Source organism: Acipenser ruthenus, unplaced genomic scaffold, assembly GCF_902713425.1.
Source record: "Acipenser ruthenus unplaced genomic scaffold, fAciRut3.2 maternal haplotype, whole genome shotgun sequence".
NCBI lineage: Eukaryota > Metazoa > Chordata > Actinopteri > Acipenseriformes > Acipenseridae > Acipenser > Acipenser ruthenus.
The window spans coordinates 89,249-110,174 of record NW_026707931.1 but is presented as its reverse complement, the minus strand read 5'-3'; the positions used below and the strand labels follow the sequence as shown (position 1 = coordinate 110,174).

Below are 20,926 nucleotides of genomic sequence, written 5' to 3'. Positions count from 1 at the left end.
CTCTCTCTCTCTCTCTCTCTCTCTCTCTCTCTCTCTCTCTCTCTCTCTCTCTCTCAGGTCTGGTACGATGTCCACCACTTACCAGAAGCACACTGCTCCCCAGAATCTCTACATCCCAGTCACCATGAGCTCAGTAAGTAAAGCGATCCTTTTATAAACCAGCCCTGTGCTCCTAACACACCCCCCGTATAGGGCTCTGTATCTAAACCAGCCCTGTGCTCCTAACACACATCCCCGTATAGGGCTCTGTATCTAAACCAGCCCTGTGCTCCTTACACACACCCCCGTATAGGGCTCTGTATCTAATAGGGGTGTGCAGAAACTAGTACTTCGACGGGTATTCAATAAATCTGTGCAACCGTGGCTTTCAAAAACGAGAAAAGCCGTCCTTCCCTCGCCTTTGCAATTTAGTATCAATCCTCTCCGATTTTAACTTCTATCTTGTTCAAATAAATCGCGACGTTGGATGTTTTTAATTTAGAAAAATGTATACGCAGTTCGATAGATAAAAACAAGTGTGTGTTTATTTTTTACTTTTCCAGATCCCTGTGTTCCAGCGTGGCGGCACAATTATCCCACGCAAGGACCGAGTCCGCCGCTCCTCCGAGTGCATGGCCGGAGACCCCTACACTCTCTACGTGGCTCTGAACCCGCAGGTACACACCGGAGATCGTGTTTAGACCCCCTTAACTCCACTGTGTGTGTGTGAGATTGTACCAGGTTAAGTTTGTGTCTATATCTATTTTAGAACGCATGTGGGTGTTTCTGATTTTTTTTCCCCAAAAAAAGTTTTTACAGAGCAACAGCTTCTTGAACTTCTAGTTTTTAAAAAAATAAAATAAAAAAAATAAATTGCGCCCGAAGGAAGGAGATCTGGAAAAGGTTTTGTGATCTGGCATCAAATAGCTTTCCTGTTCGGTGGACCCTGAGTGAAATATTTGCTTCAGGTTATTATCATTCAGCAGATGCTTTTATCCAAAGCGACTTACAGAGACCAGGGGGGTGAACTCTGCTTCATCAACAACTGCTGCTGCTGCTGCTGCTGCAGAGTCACTTCCAATAGGAGCTCGTTTGTTTGACGTCTCATCCGAAGGACGGAGCACAAGGAGGTGAAGTGACTTGCTCAGGGTCCCACACACACACACACACAGGGAGTCAGTGGCTGAGCTGGGATTTGAACCTCCTGGTATCGAGACCCCCTTTTCTCTAACCGCTGGGACCGACGAGCCTCCTTGTTTTTGGGATCTTTATTAATTGAAATCCTGTTTTGTTTTCCAGAACGCTGCCAGCGGGGAGCTGTTTGTGGACGACGGACACACGTTCAGCTTCAAGACCAAGAATCAATACATCCACCGCAAGTTCACCTTCGCAAACAACTCCCTGACTTCCAGGTAATATTATTAATTATGTATGTGGCAGACTCCTTTATCCCAGGCGACTCACACAGGTGTTACAGGGCAGCGCAGGGTTACAATGCAAGCTTCATATTTAAACACAGTGTAGTTTACAGCAAGTGCAAATAATAACACTACTAGAATCCAATATGAACTAGGATGCTGTGTATAATAATAACACTACTAGAATACAATATGAACTAGGATGCTATGTATAATAATAACACTACTAGAATCCAATATGAACTAGGATGCTATGTATAATAATAACACTACTAGAATCCAATATGAACTAGGATGCTCTGTATAATAATAACACTACTAGAATCCAATATGAACTAGGATGCTGTGTATAATAATAACACTACTAGAATCCAATATGAACTAGGATGCTATGTATAATAATAACACTACTAGAATCCAATATGAACTAGGATGCTATGTATAATAATAACACTACTAGAATCCAAGATGAACTAGGATGCTGTGTATAATAATAACACTACTAGAATCCAATATGAACTAGGATGCTATGTATAATAATAACACTACTAGAATCCAATATGAACTAGGATGCTCTGTATAATAATAACACTACTAGAATCCAATATGAACTAGGATGCTGTGTATAATAATAACACTACTAGAATCCAATATGAACTAGGATGCTATGTATAATAATAACACTACTAGAATCCAATATGAACTAGGATGCTCTGTATAATAATAACACTACTAGAATCCAAGATGAACTAGGATGCAACAAGTTAGGATCACAGGGAGTTGTATCCACAGTGACATGTTAGCAGTGCAAGGATAGCGCATCAGGTAGGAAGCTGTCTGCAACTAAACTCCCATCTGAAAAGAGGATTTGATACATGCTAGTTGTTTCTGCATGGCCTTGTTTTATATAGATACAGCGAGGGTGATACACAGGGCAATTCTAAGACACAAGACACACCTGAGCTTGTTGCCTAGACACACTGGGGCTGATCAAGCTGGTAGCAGTAAAGCTGTGTGTGTGTGCGTGTGTGACAGACATTTATTCAGCTGTTTTCAGTATTTCATGCTTGACCAGGCCAGCTCAAGCAGACCCCTCACCCTCCCCCTCCCTCTCTCTGTCTCTCTCCCCCTCCCGCAGCAACGCAGACCCCAGGGGTGAGTTCACAAGTGCAGCCTGGATTGAGCGTGTGGTGATCATGGGGGCACAGAGACCCAGCGGCGTGCAGCTCCAGGGACCAGGTGAGAGAAACACACAGCTGACTCCATACATCTAGAGTCTTTAAAAAACTACTGCAGGATACAGAGGAACCTCACACTCTCCTTCATCCACCTGACTGAGGGGAAACTAGAAGAGACAGAGTCAAGCAGACCAGCGTTTGGGCTCCAGTGCCTTCATCAGTGTGATTTATTGAAACTAGAAGAGACCGAGTCAAGCAGACCAGCGTTTGGGCTCCAGTGCCTTCATCAGTGTGATTATTGAAACTAGAAGAGACCGAGTCAAGCAGACCAGCGTTTGGGCTCCAGTGCCTTCATCAGTGTGATTATTGAAACTAGAAGAGACCGAGTCAAGCAGACCAGCGTTTGGGCTCTGAGTTTCACCTCAATAATAACTGATGAAGGCACTGGAGCCCAAACTCTCGCTCCTTGTAGTTTTCACCACCTCCTCCTGTTTTTATTCATGCTCGCTCTCTCTCTCTCTTTCCCCCCCCCTCCCCAGAGGGCAGCCAGACGGATCTGGAGTTTGAGTTCGACTCGGAGACGTCTGTGTTAACCCTTCGCAAGCCGGCGGTCAGCGTGGGCTCGGACTGGAGCCTGGTCCTGCGGTAATGAAGCCCCTCCCCTCTCCGCTGTGGCTGGGCGGGGCGCTGACCGAGGGGAGGAGTCTGGGGAGCAACGAGCAGGGAGGAGGAGGAGGAGGAGGAAAGCCTGAGCACATCCGCTTGAGCGCTGGAACAAATCAGAACTGAGAGAGAGAAACTAAACTATGATAGTAATAATAATAACCAAAATAAAAACTGGCAATCCTGAGGCAGGTGCTTTTTAATAAATAAATTTAAATAAATGTATCATTGATCTCCGCTTGCAAAAGGGTTATTAGTTGACACAGTGGTTAGCCAGCATTAATCAAGACTCCTGTTGCACAGCAGTGTGATCCAGTCCTAGTTTCACTGGGAGTTTAATAATCAGACACACCTGAGCTTGTTAGTTAGACACACTGGGGACTGATCAAGCTGGTAGTGGCGACACTGCTGTGCAATAGGAGTCTTGTTTCCTGACTCTTCAGCACTGGGCTGTTTTCCGCGGAGGGGAGAGAACAGGAGCTGCATGAAAATCGGGATGAATAATTTGTCAGGATTTGAATATGCACTTCCAGCGACCTTTGAGTGGGAGAGAGAACTCTCTCACCGCAGCTTCTCTCTTCACAATGATTTCCAGGTGGCTGTGAAAGACAGATCTCTCGTTTTCTGAATGTTTTAAAATATTCAGAACGGGGCGGGTTGAGTTTCTATTGCAGTTCTGATTTGTGTTCCAGATGGTTTGGGATTAGATTTTTTTTTTTATTTTAAGCAACATTTTGTTTAAAAGATAAATAAATAAATAAATAAATAAATAAATAAATAAATAAATAATTGGACGATAAACCCTGTCGATGCATTCTACAGTTGTGTGTTTTAAAAAATGTCAGATTTCTTTTTTTTTTTTTTACATCATGGATAAAATTAGTCAGTTTACGTTGTTGCATATTAATGACTGTGAAGCCCAAACGGTTTTTGTTTTTTTCCATCCTTCATGGCGATTTGATTGTTTTTTGGTTTTTTTTCTAACTTAGACCATTTTGTTTGTTTTTTGTCTTGTCCTGTAATTTTTACCTGTTCGAAGAGGCATGTTTCTTCTGTTATTGTACTCTGGACACTTATTAGAAACCTTTCTCAGCGTCTTCAGTGTAAATTCAATGGCAAACGTTTCCACTAGAAGTCTTTCTCAGTGTCTTCAGTGTAAATTCAATGGCAAACGTTTCCACTAGAAGTCTTTCTCAGCGTCTTCAGTGTAAATTCAATGGCAAACGTTTCCACTAGAAGTCTTTCTCAGCATCTTTAATAGATATCACAAAATAATTAAATTCAATGACAAATGTGTGTTTTTTTTTTAATACTTCTAATAGTAATGTTTGTTTTTGAATACATTTTATAACTTGTATTTTTCGTGCAGCTGAGTGTTGGTATCTAGCACTTACAAAATATGTTTGTTTCCCCTTCATGTAATGTACATTCCAATGGTTGCTGTATTGTGGTTTATGTGATAGACCTTCACTGCCCCCTTCTGGCCAAAACAGTCACTGCACTCTGCTGAGCTTAAAAAATAAGTTTTTAGTGTTTGTTCTTAGGGGTGTCGCATTGCACTAATGTCACGATACCTGCCATGGTTCTGATGGTCTGTTTGTATGATAATGACTTTGAAACTCGGTGTCCAGAGTACATGCCCCCTCTTTTGAAAAAATGTGTGTCCTGATTTTATAATTGCAATTTAAAAAAAAAAAAAAAAAAAATTGGAAAAGTGTACTGGATTTAATTTTTTTTTTTTTTTTTTGGATCAATTTAAAGTCAAATTTTGGGACCTTTTGATAAATAGAGCAAGAGACTATCCAATAAAATGAAACTAATAAAATAAAAAATAAAACATGAAGTGTACAAGTGTCTTTTTTTTTATTATTATTATTATTCCTGGGGGCTACAGAACCGCTTCCCAGACCCGGTCCCGTGCCCCCTCTTCTGTGTCTGCTGGTTTCCATTCCAACTGATCTCTCAACTGAATCACTCTTCACAGAACTGATCGCTGGTTTAATTAGACCTTTTTTTAGTTTTCAGCGCTTAAAACAGCTGTAGATTTCAAGTTAGCTAAAACATTTTAGAAGTGACTTGAACTCTGCAAGTACTTGGTTTTAAACCCAGTTTCAGGAGCTGCAGAATGGAGAGAGATACTGGAACTACAGCAGCGTGCAAATCTATAAAACTCCCTGCTGCTGTAGTTTTGATGATGTGCCGATGAAATCCAAACCACTGCAACTGAAGATCTTGGATCATTGTCAAAGTACTGATTGTGTAATTTAATTGATGACTTTAATAGGACACACAAATGCAGTTCATTTAAAACCGAGAAAAGGAACACAGAGCCACACCCGATGAAACGCAGGAGACTTTTCAGAAGCTGTTTACCTAATTTAAAAGCACAAAGCGGTCTGACGCATTTTCACACAGGAGCAGCTGTTGTTTCTAGAGATTACTGAGCGGAAATTCTCACACCCAGAGGTGTTTTCATGCAGGCAGGTCTATGAAGAACATCGATGACACCTCTTGAGGAGCTCTTATAAAAGTCCAGCCCCTGCTGTATTTACTAAAACAGCAAAGTTGTAATATTGAAGTGAGATTGCTTATGCATTCACGTTTAAGTGACGCTTAAAGAAATGCTGCTGTCGAATATGTAGATGATTGATTTGGGGGGGGTCACTCTAACTGCCTTCCCCCCCCCCGTCACTTTAAATCGCGTCCGATCCCTTTTCCTCCTTGACTTAAAATAAAAGCCTGTTGACTCGGACACCTGGCCCCCTTTCCTATTGGAGGGACGCGGGTTGGTTTAATAGGATAATGAGGCTGCTGGATTAGTGCTGAGGAGCTCTACGGGGGTGGGGGGGAGAGACTCTGCCTTGGAAGAGGTGAGGTACGTCCAGGACGGACCAGGGAGTATAGGGAGTCTGTGGAAGGAAGTGTCAGCATACTACAACATATAAATAAATATTTATAAATAACTTTTTTGTTTTGTTTTAGCGTCTTGTATCTCTTTCCCCCAGACCAAGGAAGAGAGAGAAACCTGTTGCCAATTTACACCAAAAGGATTTCACTGCTGATCATTTTAGGTAGAACCGTCCGCAAAAAAAAAAAAAAAAAAAATTATAATGGTCTTGTTTAAGATGCAGTTCCCCTTGGAGAAAAGGGTGAAACTCGCCCAGGGGCTGTGGCTCCTCTCCTGGCTGGCCACCATCGCCGGAGCCCTCACCTTCTCCGTGGGCATCTTCCTGAAGACGGAGCTCCGAAAGAGGAGCGAGGTGATGGACAACACGGAGATCCACGCCGTGCCCAACACCCTCATCCTGGTGGGCCTGGCCTCCCTGGGGGTGAACTTCTTTGCTGGACGGATCTGCCAGGACTCCCTGGACGTGGCTCGCTTCCCCCGCTGGAAAGGTTTCGTGACCCCTTACTTCGTGGGCTCCGGTTTCTTCTGCTTCCTCCTGCTGGTAGCCGTGGTTATGAGTTACGCCATGAAGGGGAACCTGGAGGAGTCCCTGAAGATCGGGCTGAAGAACGGGATCCGTTTCTACAAGGATACGGATACGCCCGGGCGCTGCTTCCAGAAGCAGACCATCGATCTCCTGCAGATTGAGTTCAAGTGCTGCGGGAACAGCAACTTCAAGGACTGGTTTGAGGTGCAGTGGATCAGCAACCGCTACCTGGACTTCAGCTCCAAGGAGGTGAAGGAGTGAGTAGCTTTTGTATTCCTGTGGCTAAAAAAAAAAAATAGATTTGCATAGCCGTCTAGAATTAGAGGATTGAGACGGGAAATAAAACATCGGTTTGTTTTTTTTTTTAAGATTTTATTTAACATCGTAAAATGATAAAAAAATAAATAAAAAAGCTCACAGTTTGGGTTACGTGTCTCTGACAGAGGTAAGGTAACGGAGTATTTAACTACAAACAAACAAAAAAAAAATGATATCGCACAAAGTCTTACCTGGAAGCCATAACAGTAGTATTTTGTTAGATTTCACAAGTGTCAGTTTTTCAGTTCAGTATATGGGGGGGAAAAACTAGAAAGCAGCGGCGAAACTAAATGAGTTCACTCTAGAGGGAAAACCTTTGGCCACAGCTGTACAGTACAAGGTGAGCGACTGAAAGACGAGGTCAGCTGAGAGAATTCAAACACAGAGTCTTTAAGATTTAAATCACCCTAATCCTGATGCTTACCCCAGTCTTCTCCCCAATTTGGAATGCCCAATTATAATTATTTTTCCTGGTTCACCGCTACCAACACCCCCCCCCCCCCCACCCGGTGACTCTGGGGGGGGGCCCGCATCCTCCGAAACGTGCTCCTGGCAATCCGTCATTTTTTCGCACTGCGGATCCACAGCGAAGCCACCAGACCTACAGTGCCGGAGGACAACACAGATCTGAATGGCTCCACTGCAGACCAGCAGGCTCTCTGTCAGCCACAGGGGTCGCTGGTGTGCCCTCCCTACCCCCTACCCCCCCCAAGGAACCCCAGGTCACGGGCGGCTAGTGACATAGCCTAGATTCGAACCTGCGATCTCCAGGCTATAGGGAGCCTCCTGCACTCCACGTAGAGTGCCTTTACTGGAGCGCCTCATGCAGTGGTTTTTTTTAATAATTTGACTGTTCAAAGCCCCCTCTCTTCGTTTCCTTCTTCAGCCGCATCAAGAGCAACGTGGACGGACGGTACCTGGTGGACGGGGTCCCCTTCAGCTGCTGTAACCCCACCTCCCCTCGGCCCTGCATCCAGCAGCAGATCAGCAACAACTCCGCGCACTACAGCTACGACTACCAGACCGAGGAGCTGAACCTCTTCACCCGCGGCTGCAGGGCGGCGCTAGTGAGCTACTACATGGGGCTCATGAACACGATCGGGGTCGGAGTGCTGCTCGTCTTCCTGCTGCAGGTCAGACACCCTACGCATCGAGAGCCCAGATCCAGGTTTTACTGGCAGTGTGTCTAGCTAACAAGCTCAGGTGTGTTATTATTAAACTCCCAGTGAAACCAGGACTGGAAATAAGACTCCCGTTGCACAGCAGTGTTGCCCATTCCAGGTTTTACTGCAACCAGCTTGATCAGCCCCCAGTGTGTCTAGCTAACAAGCTCAGGTGTGTCTTATTATTAAACTCCCAGTGAAACCAGGACTGGAAATAAGACTCCCGTTGCACAGCAGTGTTGCCCATTCCAGGTTTTACTGCAACCAGCTTGATCAGTCCCCAGTGTGTCTGGCTAACAAGCTCAGGTGTGTCTGATTATTAAACTCCCAGTGAATCCAGGACTGGATCACACTGCTGTGCAGCGGGAGTCTGATTCCCATCCCTGAGCTTGATTAGCCCCAGTGTGTCTAGGTAATGAGCTCTCTCTCTGTCTCAGGTGCTGGTGCTCGTCAGCCTGCGCTACCTCCAGACGGCCGCGGAGGGCGCTGTGGGGCAGGAGGACACGGCGTGCGAGACAGAGGGGTACCTGCTGGAGAAGGGGGTGAAGGAGACCCTGAAGAGCAGCTTCGAGAGCCTGGCCCAGGTGTTCCGAGTCAACCAGGTGGAGGCGGGGGGCGGAGAGGGGGGAGACGCTGCTGTCACCCCCTAACCCCACCCCCCCGAGCCCCCGACAGGAACCCAAACCCTCGACACCAACGATGACCCACTCTTGACCGTCTCACAACTCCTTCACCCCTGACCCCTGACTCCCCTCAGCTCTGACCCCCCATCTCCAGCCTCTGCTTCTCCTCTGTCTGGTGTGGCAGATCCATGCTTGAACGCTTTACTGCCTGAGTGAGCCCCCCACCCCCCCAAAAAAATACCTTTCATCTCAACAGCCTGGGGGGGGTAGCGAACGCAGGTATTAAACATGAGGCTGTCGCTGGTACGAATGGGAAACATTTCGGACCATCCCCCATCAGGCTCTCTTAGATCATCACAGCGCAGAGACCCTCGGTGGAATTGCTTCACAAATCCCAGGGGCTCGCGTCTCGATCGTTCACTGGCACGTCGAGTCCGCGTCTCCTGTTCCACGTCGCGTCCCTCTGGCGTTGCGCCCCAACCTGCTTTTTCTCCTGCTGGCTTTTTTTCGCTGAGTGCTGTCTAGAAATTGCGTGTTTAAAAGTTGGACGCTGTTAAAATAAAACAGACACAGAGAACACTGTATTAAAGTCGGAAAGTTTTGAACTGCTTCCGAGACTCTTGTCGTTCTGTTTGCTTTTTGTTCATTCTTTGGCACCTGGTATTAATTATTATTATTAGGGCGACTTGCAAGATATCACATTATTATCATACAAGATATCACATTATTTTTATTTTTTTACAGATTATTATTTTTACATACAATTCCCCATTTATACAGTTGGGTTTTTACTGGAGCAATCTAGGTAAAGTACCTTGCTCAAGGGTACAGCAGCAGTGTCCCCCACCTGGGATTGAACCCACGACCCTCCGGTCAAGAGTCCAGAGCCCTGACCACTACTCCACACTGCTGCCCTGAATTAGAGAATTATTATTATTATTGTTATTATTATAACTGATAGAAGTACGTTTTTAAAAAGTCGATTAGTTTGGATAATCTCTTTGATAAGTTTTGCATGTACAAATCTGCTTTGGGCTTTGCAGAGGGTCTGATTATCAGTGTTGATGACAGACAGACAGACACTAAATTTAGCAATGCTGAAAGAAACTATGAGACTCATCAATGCAGACTTTTTGGAGACACATTTTGTCATTTAATTTAGTTTTGTTTGTTCGTTTTCTGCACACACACGCACGCACGCACGCACGCAATACGTACACACAAACATACATTCATACATTTTTATATACATAGAGCAACATCCAACAGGCAACAAACACACAGATCTGATCTGGGCTCCTTCACTGAAGTGCAGCCCAGCCCAGCCCAGCCCAGCCCTGCGCTCTGCTGTGTGAGCTGGTAATGATGCGATGATGGGGGATTACGCTGTGATCTCATTATAGCTCTCTGCCTGGGTGTCCTGGGTCTCTGTCCTGATGCTAATGCCCTCAGCGCTGCCCCAGCGCAACAGATTCTCAGCTGGGATTGGCCCAGTTTCGGGACCTGATCCGTCACAGCTGCGGTTTACAATGCACTTCAATGGGGAGACTCACAAAACACAGCAAATCACACCTTTCCCTTACAAAAGTGTCCCCCATAGTCAAAGCACAGCACAGTGAAAGCATGGTAAAGCATTGCAAAGCACAGAGAGGTCTGGTAAAGCATAGGGAAGCATTGTAAAGCACAGAGAGGTCTGGTAAAGCATAGGGAAGCATTGTAAAGCACAGAGAGGTCTGGTAAAGCATAGGGGGTTCTCTGTTTCCAGGTTAAGAGACCCTGGATTAGCAGTAAGTAGTTTACGTGGAGTTCACAGGATCAGCAGTGTGTTCGGATGCATTTTCCAACCCGTCTCACAGTCACACCAGATTAGAAAAAAAAACAAACATTCTCCAGTAACAGGGGCACGTTACACCCGAGACTCCCCCCGATATAAACATTACACTACAGCTCCTTTTGTAGTTTTCCTCTCCATGCTTTACCAACAGCAATACTCTGCATTTACCGTAGTTTACCACGGTTTTACCTCGCTTTGTTTTTCTCATGCTGTTTTTTTTTTTTTCACAGACACGCATTGTCCTGGGATGGGGGGGGAGGTAGTTAATTGACTTTTGATTTGTCTGTTTCAAGGTGTTGGGGGTTCTTAGATAAAGTGTAAATTTAAAAAAAAAATTAAATTTGCATGACAATAGTTAGCGTGGTTTCTGTGGCCCGACCTGGCCCCCTCCACACACACACACACACACACCTGTTCTGACGTGGCTGTGCTGGAGTCTGAACGCTGCCTGGCTGGCTGGTGACTCAACCAGAGCTTCACAAAGTTTCCCCGCTCGGACGCGTGGGCTGAGCCAGCTCCCGCTTCCTGTTCCGTCACCCCCGGCGACCAGATGCCGTGGCGACGAGGCGCCAGAGTTCTGAACTAGTCATGTCAGGGATGGGAATGAGACTCCCGCTGCACAGCAGTGTGATCCAGTCCTGGTTTCACTGGGAGTTTAATAATCAGACACACCTGAGCTTGTTAGCTAGACACACTGGGGGGCTGATCAAGCTGGTAGCAGTAAAACCTGGACTGGATCACACTGCTGTGCAATAGGAGTCTGATTCCCAGCCCTGATGTGGGATGCAGGGTACTATTAACAGGTTGAAAAGGGTCTGGAACCAAACCCTGATAGAAATTGCCCTTTGAACCTCTGCATCTTTTTAAAAATGTTTTTTTGTTTTTTGTTTTTCTCAGTTTGACAGAAGGAAAATCTGAATGCGTTTGACCCCTTTTCTGGGTGGGGAAAAAACAAATAATTCTTTCTCAGAAAATACATGGATTTCCTTTTGATGGAGAGATAGATGAAGAGAGAGAAAGAAAAGAACGAGACAGGTAGAGAGATGAACTGATACTGTAGGAGCCCACAAAAAACAAACGACATTGTTTTGATCTTTGTGTTTACAAGAGGCAGAAAACAGTTCAAAACATTTTTCAAACTTAGAACAAAAACGAAAAACACAAAAACTCTACGTAATATAATTCAACAAGGGCTGTACATTTCAGACTGGAGAGAACATTTGAAAACCGTCGACCCAAAACGCTGCCCCCAACTATTAAAATAGCGAGGTTTTTTTTTTACTTTATCAATTCTTGTTCATTATATAAATCTAAAAGCTGCTGAATTATAAAAAATACATTAGATTTCACCGAAGAACTGTTATTAAAAAAAAAAAAAAAAAAAAACCTGAATCTATTTTTCTAATTGATCAATTTTGAACAGCTTTAAAAACCGATTATCCAAAAACATCCTCTTTTTATTAAAATGAATATTTTCTCCGATTTCCCATTCAGTCACTGTGTGTATAATCGGACCATGTTAAGTTTCCTATTTTATAATGCATACAGTTTTGCTTACTTCTCAGTTCCCACAGAATTTACACAATATTTAAACGTCTAAAAATTTTATTTAAAAATGTGTGACCGACCGGGGGGTATTGTAATCATCTTTTTAGCTTCAGTAAACTACAGTTTATTAAAAGTCAGGTTTAATTTGATAGTTTTTAAAACTGATAACAGTGAGTTAACTAACATGATAATAAATGTTTGTTGGTTTTATTCAAATTAATAACCGACTCACAGAATGACATAAAGGTCTCGTTACAAAACAGCCGACTTCATTTGCAAAACTTGACTTCCATCTTTGACCTTGTTACTAAACATGAACCCATTCTAATGCTGGGGCAAGCCTGGGATGCGAAAGTCTGTCATTTTAAATTCGCTGGGAAACAAAACTCTAATTGGTACCGTTGTGCAGTTAAATGGTCTTGATAAACTTTAGGAAGTGGATAATCTCGAAGCAGAGATCTGAAGTTTGCAGTCTACAGCTCTGGCCAAAAGTGTTGCACCTCCCTCTATATAGAATGAATTCATTTTGCTGCACAGATTCGAATGAAACCTGCTGAAAAAATGTTAATATATTGAATTACACACCCAGCGCTTTGTATAGTTTTCCCCTGTATAATTAATTGTAAAACTGAATTGAAAAATGTGTCATTTCAGAAATCTAACATGAAATACTTACTGTACGACTGTTATGGCTTCCGGTAGACTGCAAGATCATTTTGTAGTTTCTTTGATTACATGATGTTAACTAAAACATATATCATTTTTTATTTTATTTTTTTTAATTATGTCTCAATCCTAAAATTCTAGGTGATGCTAAACGTCTGGCCACAGCTGTAGATTCAGCGACACTTTGCAGTTTAAATAAAGGGTAAGCATTAAATGAAAAACTGGGGTGTGGGGGGGGGGCACCAGTATAAACTCTATTACCAGTACGAACTTCCCCCCCCCCTCCAAAAACAAAAAGACGCATCCAGTCGTTTGGCGATGAGCGAGAGAGAGGGACACGGGTACGCTAACAACTGGAATTTGAAATGGAATTACAGCTCCCCCCATCGCTCGCTTCAAATCCACTCTCAAGACCCGCTTGTTCTCTCTCGCTCTTCATGCTCCTTCAAGCCTGATCTCTGTCATTAGCTGCTATTTCAGGGTTTTCACTCTGTCTTATTCATGTGATTCTGTGTGACACACGCATCCACAATGTTTAGGATTCACATCCTAGCCTGTATTTAATGTAATATGAATGTATTTAATGTATCTGCATTGTCATATCCCTGTATTTAATGTACCTGCATTGTAATATCCCTGTATTTAATGTATCTGCATTGTCATATACCTGTATTTAATGTATCTGCATTGTAATATCCCTGTATTTAATGTCTCTGCATTGTAATACCCCTGTATTTAATGTATCTGCATTGTCATATCCCTGTATTTAATGTATCTGCATTGTAATATCCCTGTATTTAATGTCTCTGCATTGTAATACCCCTGTATTTAATGTATCTGCATTGTCATATCCCTGTATTTAATGTATCTGCATTGTAATATCCCTGTAGTTAATGTATCTGCATTGTAATATCACTGTATTTAATGTATCTGCATTGTCATATCCCTGTATTTAATGTATCTGCATTGTAATATCCCTGTATTTAATGTATCTGCATTGTCATATCCCTGTATTTAATGTATCTACATTGTAATATCCCTGTATTTAATGTATCTGCATTGTCATATCCCTGTAGTTAATGTATCTGCATTGTAATATCCCTGTATTTAATGTATCTGCATTGTAATATCCCTGTATTTAATGTATCTGCATTGTAATATCCCTGTATTTAATGTATCTGCATTGTAATATCCCTGTATTTAATGTATCTGCATTGTAATATCCCTGTATTTAATGTATCTGCATTGTCATATCCCTGTAGTTAATGTATCTGCATTGTCATATACCTGTATTTAATGTATCTGCATTGTAATATCCCTGTATTTAATGTCTCTGCATTGTAATACCCCTGTATTTAATGTATCTGCATTGTCATATCCCTGTATTTAATGTATCTGTATTGTAATATGCCTGTATTTAATGTATCTGCATTGTAATATGCCTGTATTTAATGTATCTGCATTGTAATATGCCTGTATTTAATGTATCTGCATTGTAATATGCCTGTATTTAATGTATCTGCATTGTAATATGCCTGTATTTAATGTATCTGCATTGTAATATCCCTGTATTTAATGTATCTGCATTGTAATATCCCTGTATTTAATGTATCTGCATTGTAATATCCCTGTATTTAATGTATCTGCATTGTCATATCCCTGTATTTAATGTATCTGCATTGTCATATCCCTGTATTTAATGTATCTGCATTGTAATATCCCTGTATTTAATGTATCTGCATTGTAATATCCCTGTATTTAATGTATCTGCATTGTAATATCCCTGTATTTAATGTATCTGCATTGTAATATCCCTGTATTTAATGTATCTGCATTGTAATATCCCTGTATTTAATGTATCTGCATTGTATTTCACTGTATTTAATGTATCTGCATTGTCATATCCCTGTATTTAATGTATCTGCATTGTCATATCCCTGTATTTAATGTATCTGCATTGTATTTCACTGTATTTAATGTATCTGCATTGTAATATCCCTGTATTTAATGTATCTGCATTGTAATATCCCTGTATTTAATGTATCTGCATTGTCATATCCCTGTATTTAATGTATCTGCATTGTAATATCCCTGTAGTTAATGTATCTGCATTGTAATATGCCTGTATTTAATGTATCTGCATTGTAATATCCCTGTATTTAATGTATCTGCATTGTTTTTGACTGTTTGTATTTAATGCACTATGCCCTGTATTTCACTGTATTTAATGTATTATGCATTGTAATATCCCTGTATTTAATGTATCTGCATTGTAATATCCCTGTATTTAATGTATCTGCATTGTAATATCCCTGTATTTAATGTATCTGCATTGTCATATCCCTGTATTTAATGTATCTGCATTGTAATATCCCTGTATTTAATGTATCTGCATTGTAATATCCCTGTATTTAATGTATCTGCATTGTCATATCCCTGTATTTAATGTATCTGCATTGTAATATCCCTGTATTTAATGTATCTGCATTGTCATATCCCTGTATTTAATGTATCTACATTGTAATATCCCTGTATTTAATGTATCTGCATTGTAATATCCCTGTATTTAATGTATCTGCATTGTCATATCCCTGTATTTAATGTATCTGCATTGTAATATCCCTGTATTTAATGTATCTGCATTGTAATATCCCTGTATTTAATGTATCTGCATTGTAATATCCCTGTATTTAATGTATCTGCATTGTAATATCCCTGTATTTAATGTATCTGCATTGTAATATCCCTGTATTTAATGTATCTGCATTGTCATATCCCTGTAGTTAATGTATCTGCATTGTCATATCCCTGTATTTAATGCATCTGCATTGTATTTCACTGTATTTAATGTATCTGCATTGTAATATCCCTGTATTTAATGTATCTGCATTGTCATATCACTGTATTTAATGTATCTGCATTGTAATATCCCTGTATTTAATGTATCTGCATTGTCATATCCCTGTATTTAATGTATCTGCATTGTAATATCCCTGTATTTAATGTATCTGCATTGTAATATCCCTGTATTTAATGTATCTGCATTGTAATATCCCTGTATTTAATGTATCTGCATTGTCATATCCCTGTATTTAATGTATCTGCATTGTAATATCCCTGTATTTAATGTATCTGCATTGTCATATCCCTGTATTTAATGTATCTACATTGTAATATCCCTGTATTTAATGTATCTGCATTGTAATATCCCTGTATTTAATGTATCTGCATTGTCATATCCCTGTATTTAATGTATCTGCATTGTAATATCCCTGTATTTAATGTATCTGCATTGTAATATCCCTGTATTTAATGTATCTGCATTGTAATATCCCTGTATTTAATGTATCTGCATTGTAATATCCCTGTATTTAATGTATCTGCATTGTAATATCCCTGTATTTAATGTATCTGCATTGTCATATCCCTGTAGTTAATGTATCTGCATTGTCATATCCCTGTATTTAATGCATCTGCATTGTATTTCACTGTATTTAATGTATCTGCATTGTAATATCCCTGTATTTAATGTATCTGCATTGTCATATCACTGTATTTAATGTATCTGCATTGTAATATCCCTGTATTTAATGTATCTGCATTGTCATATCCCTGTATTTAATGTATCTGCATTGTAATATCCCTGTATTTAATGTATCTGCATTGTAATATCCCTGTATTTAATGTATCTGCATTGTAATATCCCTGTATTTAATGTATCTGCATTGTCATATCCCTGTAGTTAATGTATCTGCATTGTCATATCCCTGTATTTAATGCATCTGCATTGTATTTCACTGTATTTAATGTATCTGCATTGTAATATCCCTGTATTTAATGTATCTGCATTGTCATATCCCTGTATTTAATGTATCTGCATTGTCATATCCCTGTATTTAATGTATCTGCATTGTTTTTGACTGTTTGTATTTAATGCACTATGCCCTGTATTTCACTGTATTTAATGTATCTGCATTGCTCCTCACTATCTTTGTGACGGTGGAGCGCTGTGAAAGATGCTATATAGTGCAGCAGTGTGGAGTAGCGGTCAGGGCTCTGGACACTTGACCGGAGGGTCGTGGGTTCAATCCCAGGTGGGGGGGACACTGCTGCTGTACCCTTGAGCAAGGTACTTTACCTAGATTGCTCCAGTAAAAACCCAAGTGTATAAATGGGTAAATGTATGTAAAAATAATGTGATATCTTGTAACAATTGTAAGTCGCCCTGGATAAGAGTGTCTGCTAAGAAATAAATAATAATAATAATAATAATAATATATAAAATAAATATTGATTGATTGATTGATTGATTACAGTTGACCCTGCAGAATTGACGCTGTGATCCTAGCCCTGTGATTGATCCACTACAGTTTTTCGTGTGTGTCATTTGATCGTTAGTCTTTGAATTATCAATCACTTTTGGTGAGCCCCCCCCCCCTACCCCCTACCCCCTACCCCCTACCCCCTACCCCCTACGCTTGAAACAAAAAAAAAGGATGTTTCTGTATTGGTACCTGCGAGTTATTTAGAACAAACAGAGTGAAAATCTTAACCTGCACAGCTGCTTCATGTTGATTTATATGATTGAAATTCATTTGACTGGCACTGAATTAAATAGGGTTGGAACTGGAATCGCTGTGAATCGCTGTGATTGTGATTGAGAGATACAATGCTGTGCAGCTACCGGCCTCACAGCCAGGAAAACAAACACCTGATAGCAACACCGGGCTATAAAATTGATATACCGGGGATCATTTAATAAGAAATCCTGGGGTAACGAGGGGAGCCTGAATTAACCCTTTCCTGCACGGAGACCTCATATGGGGACGGGTTAAGAAAAGAAAAAGAAAAAAAAACTCTCGCTTCTAGTCTTTCTAGATATCGGGGGACATGTGGAAAACACATGACAGCCTTGTGTGAGCCGGGAGGATGCAATCCACTTTATAAAGCAATGAAAAACGTCAATAAAATACATTTATGATGTTGCCCAGCAGCTATTTTGAATAATTTGGGCATGAAAGGGTTAACTAAACTATCACCCAGGAATTTGCAATGTGGGTTAACTTGTTAGGAAAGTATTTGATAACCGCTGATAATTAATGCATCAACATAATAATAATAATAATAATAATAATAATAATAATAATAATAATAATAATAATAATAATAATAATAATAAGGACCTCAAAGTTATAAATATTGTTCGTTTATCTTCGATGGGTTATTCCACAACTTCAAAACGGAATCAAAATTAAAATTAAATTGAGTCGAGCAGAGAAACGTTTCAGCTAGCGCCGTCCCCGCAGTGTGCAAAACGTTTGTCCGCTTCGTTTTCTGCATGCGTTTTGCGAGTAGATATATACATATTAATATATATTAAATACATAGAATTATAAAAACGTAGAAAAAAACATACCTGAATCACAATGCGACGATTTATCCCCATGGTAAAATAAATAAATAAATAAATAATAAAATTAATAAATAAATCACACACACACACACGCACATTATTATGGGTCATTATGAAGGAGTTAAAAAAAAAAAAACACATTGAAAAACCCAGCGCCGATATTCAATAGCCTGAAGTTATACGTTCAATGTATAATTTGCATAAGCAGTCTCGGTATTACGGTGCTCGGTGGCGTTTCAAGCGAGGGTCGAAGGTGAAGTTTCAGTATGAATTTCCCTCCGTAGGTGATTGTGTCGCGCTTTGGAGAAATGATACAGCAATTTTGCGGTTCATTTATTTTTTTTGTCCTTTGAAACGCTTGAAAGACGATTAAAAACGGCTTCTAGAGTATTTCAAACTGAAACTGAACCCCCTTGGCAATATTTTTTTTGTTTGTTTGTTTTTTCGTGCGTGTGTCTGCGTTTACGTCTGCGTGGCTGCGTCTGCGTTGTTTTCTGTTTAACGTATTTTTTTAAAAAAATTAGTATTCTAACGTCGTTAAAACGCCGCCTTGCAACCTACCTTTGTCAAGAAATCAGTCATGTTTGTGCAGTTTTAGGTCCCGTCTCACTCTCTCTCTCGGTTTTAACACACACACACACACACAAAAACTCCCCTCCTCTCCTTAGCCCTGCTGGTAGGCTGAACAGTCGGACAAAACACCGCCTTCATGGAATATTTCGGGGTTTTTATATATATATATATATAAATAAAAACCTTTTTTTAACTGTGTCATGGGAAAGAATGGTATTGCTGTCTATTTGAAAATATTTTGAGATGTCGAAGGAGAGGAGGCCCGTTCACACCTCGGAGCTGGTCCGGTTCCGAGCAGCTGACTGACCTCTGAACTCTGTCATGTCGGTTCCGAAAGGATCCCAGTGATTCAGCAGCTGACTGACCTCTGAACTCTGTCATGTCGGTTCTGAAAGGATCCCAGTGATTCAGCAGCTGACTGACCTCTGAACTCTGTCATGTCGGTTCCGAAAGGATCCCAGTGATTCAGCAGCTGACTGACCTCTGAACTCTGTCATGTCGGTTCTGAAAGGATCCCAGTGATTCAGCAGCTGACTGACCTCTGAACTCTGTCATGTCGGTTCTGAAAGGATCCCAGTGATTCAGCAGCTGACTGACCTCTGAACTCTGTCATGTCGGTTCTGAAAGGATCCCAGTGATTCAGCCTCGACAGCGTGGCTCGCTGTCCCTCGATAACCCTTTCCCTGAACTTACTGCTTGATCTGACAAGCCTGTCAATTTTGATGAGTAAATTCGATCTAACCCACCGCCTCGATTTACCGAACCCGCTTCATCGGGTTATCAAGCCTTGAGTTCGGTATTACTGTACGAACTCATAGGCTGAGTGTAAAAAAAAACTATCTAAAAAAACCCCAACTCCAGTTCTTGCGTAACAGTTACAGTATATACTGAACTATCACTGTTATCTGCTCCGTTATTGAATCGGATTTTGTCATACTTGTACTCGCCAGAACCAAAGTCACTGTATTTATCTTGCTCTTAATTGTATTGATACTTGTACTGTGATTCTTGAAATGTGTTTTTGTTTACGACTGTAAGTCGCCCTGGATAAGGGCGTCTGCTAAGAAATAAATAATAATAATAATAATAATAATATCAGATTAGGCCGCCTTTTTGACCTGATCACAGCTTTGACGCGGTACAGACTCCACAAGGTGTTAGGAGTGGAGGAACCCATTGAATCGTTAATACATACATACTATGGTATGCAATCCTTAATATATACAGCACAGAGGTCTGGTAAAGCATAGGCAAGCATTGTAAAGCACAGAGAGGTCTGGTAAAGCATAGGCAAGCATTGTAAAGCACAGAGAGGTCTGGTAAAGCAAAGGGAAGCATTGTAAAGCACAGAGAGGTATGGTAAAGCATAGGGAAGCATTGTAAAGCACAGAGAGGTCTGGTAAAGCATAGGCAAGCATTGTAAAGCACAGAGAGGTCTGGTAAAGCATAGGGAAGCATTGTAAAGCACAGAGAGGTCTGGTGAAGCATAGGGAAGCATTGTAAAGCACAGAGAGGTCTGGTTAAGCATAGGGAAGCATTGTAAAGCACAGAGAGGTCTGGTGAAGCATAGTGAAGCATTGTAAAGCACAGAGAGGTCTGGTAAAGCATAGGGAAGCATTGTAAAGCACAGAGAGGTCTGGTAAAGCACAGGGAAGCATTGTAAAGCACAGAGAGGTCTGGTAAAGCATAGGGAAGCATTGTAAAGCACAGAGAGGTCTGGTAAAGCATAGGGAAGCATTGTAAAGCACAGAGAGGTCTGGTAAAGCATAGGGAAGCATTGTAAAGCACAGAGAGGTCTGGTAAAGCATAGAGAAGCATTGTAAAGCACAGAAGGGCAGAGTAAGGCATATCAATAAACATGGCAAACCAGGCTATAACTCTGGTAAATGCAGAGTATAACCATGGTGATCTTGTATAAGCATTGCGACAGTGGTAGGCTGTTTGCAGTCGTGCTGCTCCCTCATCTTTGCATTGCTCGAGTCACATCACAGCCACTGGCCAACGTCGAAATCATTTTAGAAAAAAACAAAACAAAACAAAAAAACAAATCTGGGCCACGATGTTCATTTTGATCCCACAAGAGAGTGGGAGAGAAGGGGACGGGACAGTTCTGTTA

General features: G+C 41.2%; 2 protein-coding genes across 3 annotated transcripts; both read left to right on the top strand.

Annotated features, from left to right (window-relative positions):
- Positions 1-38: 38 nt before the first annotated feature.
- On the top strand, positions 39-5,081 carry LOC117968521 (neutral alpha-glucosidase AB-like). The gene is made up of 5 exons (XM_059019542.1): positions 39-133; positions 543-656; positions 1,279-1,391; positions 2,536-2,636; positions 3,115-5,081. The coding sequence occupies exons 1-5, from the start codon at positions 68-70 to the stop codon at positions 3,222-3,224; spliced, it is 504 nt and encodes a 167-aa protein (XP_058875525.1). The 5' UTR covers positions 39-67; the 3' UTR covers positions 3,225-5,081.
- Positions 5,082-6,086: 1,005 nt separating this feature from the next.
- LOC117398623 (peripherin-2) lies at positions 6,087-9,386 on the top strand. Of its 2 annotated transcripts, none has more exons than XM_059019541.1 (3): positions 6,087-6,929; positions 7,877-8,193; positions 8,591-8,725. In XM_059019541.1, exons 1-2 carry the CDS (start codon positions 6,349-6,351, stop codon positions 8,178-8,180), a joined length of 885 nt encoding a protein of 294 aa, XP_058875524.1. In that variant the 5' UTR covers positions 6,087-6,348; the 3' UTR covers positions 8,181-8,193; positions 8,591-8,725. The 2 variants fall into 2 exon arrangements, with proteins under 2 accessions (XP_058875524.1, XP_058875522.1); XM_059019539.1 differs by having other exon boundaries at positions 6,092-6,929; positions 7,877-8,123; positions 8,591-9,386.
- Positions 9,387-20,926: the final 11,540 nt, after the last annotated feature.

What these genes read in the sequence shown, in the direction of transcription:
- LOC117398623 (XM_059019539.1), top strand. Translation starts at nt 6,349, where the DNA reads ATGGTCTTGTTTAAGATGCAGTTCCCCTTGGAGAAAAGGGTGAAACTC. An exon ending in AGCTCCAAGGAGGTGAAGGA is followed by an intron (nt 6,930 to 7,876) that starts GTGAGTAGCTTT and finishes TTCCTTCTTCAG; the next exon opens with CCGCATCAAGAGCAACGTGG. An exon ending in TGCTCGTCTTCCTGCTGCAG is followed by an intron (nt 8,124 to 8,590) that starts GTCAGACACCCT and finishes TCTCTGTCTCAG; the next exon opens with GTGCTGGTGCTCGTCAGCCT.
- LOC117968521 (XM_059019542.1), top strand. Translation starts at nt 68, where the DNA reads ATGTCCACCACTTACCAGAAGCACACTGCTCCCCAGAATCTCTACATC. An exon ending in TCCCAGTCACCATGAGCTCA is followed by an intron (nt 134 to 542) that starts GTAAGTAAAGCG and finishes TTACTTTTCCAG; the next exon opens with ATCCCTGTGTTCCAGCGTGG. An exon ending in ACGTGGCTCTGAACCCGCAG is followed by an intron (nt 657 to 1,278) that starts GTACACACCGGA and finishes TTTGTTTTCCAG; the next exon opens with AACGCTGCCAGCGGGGAGCT.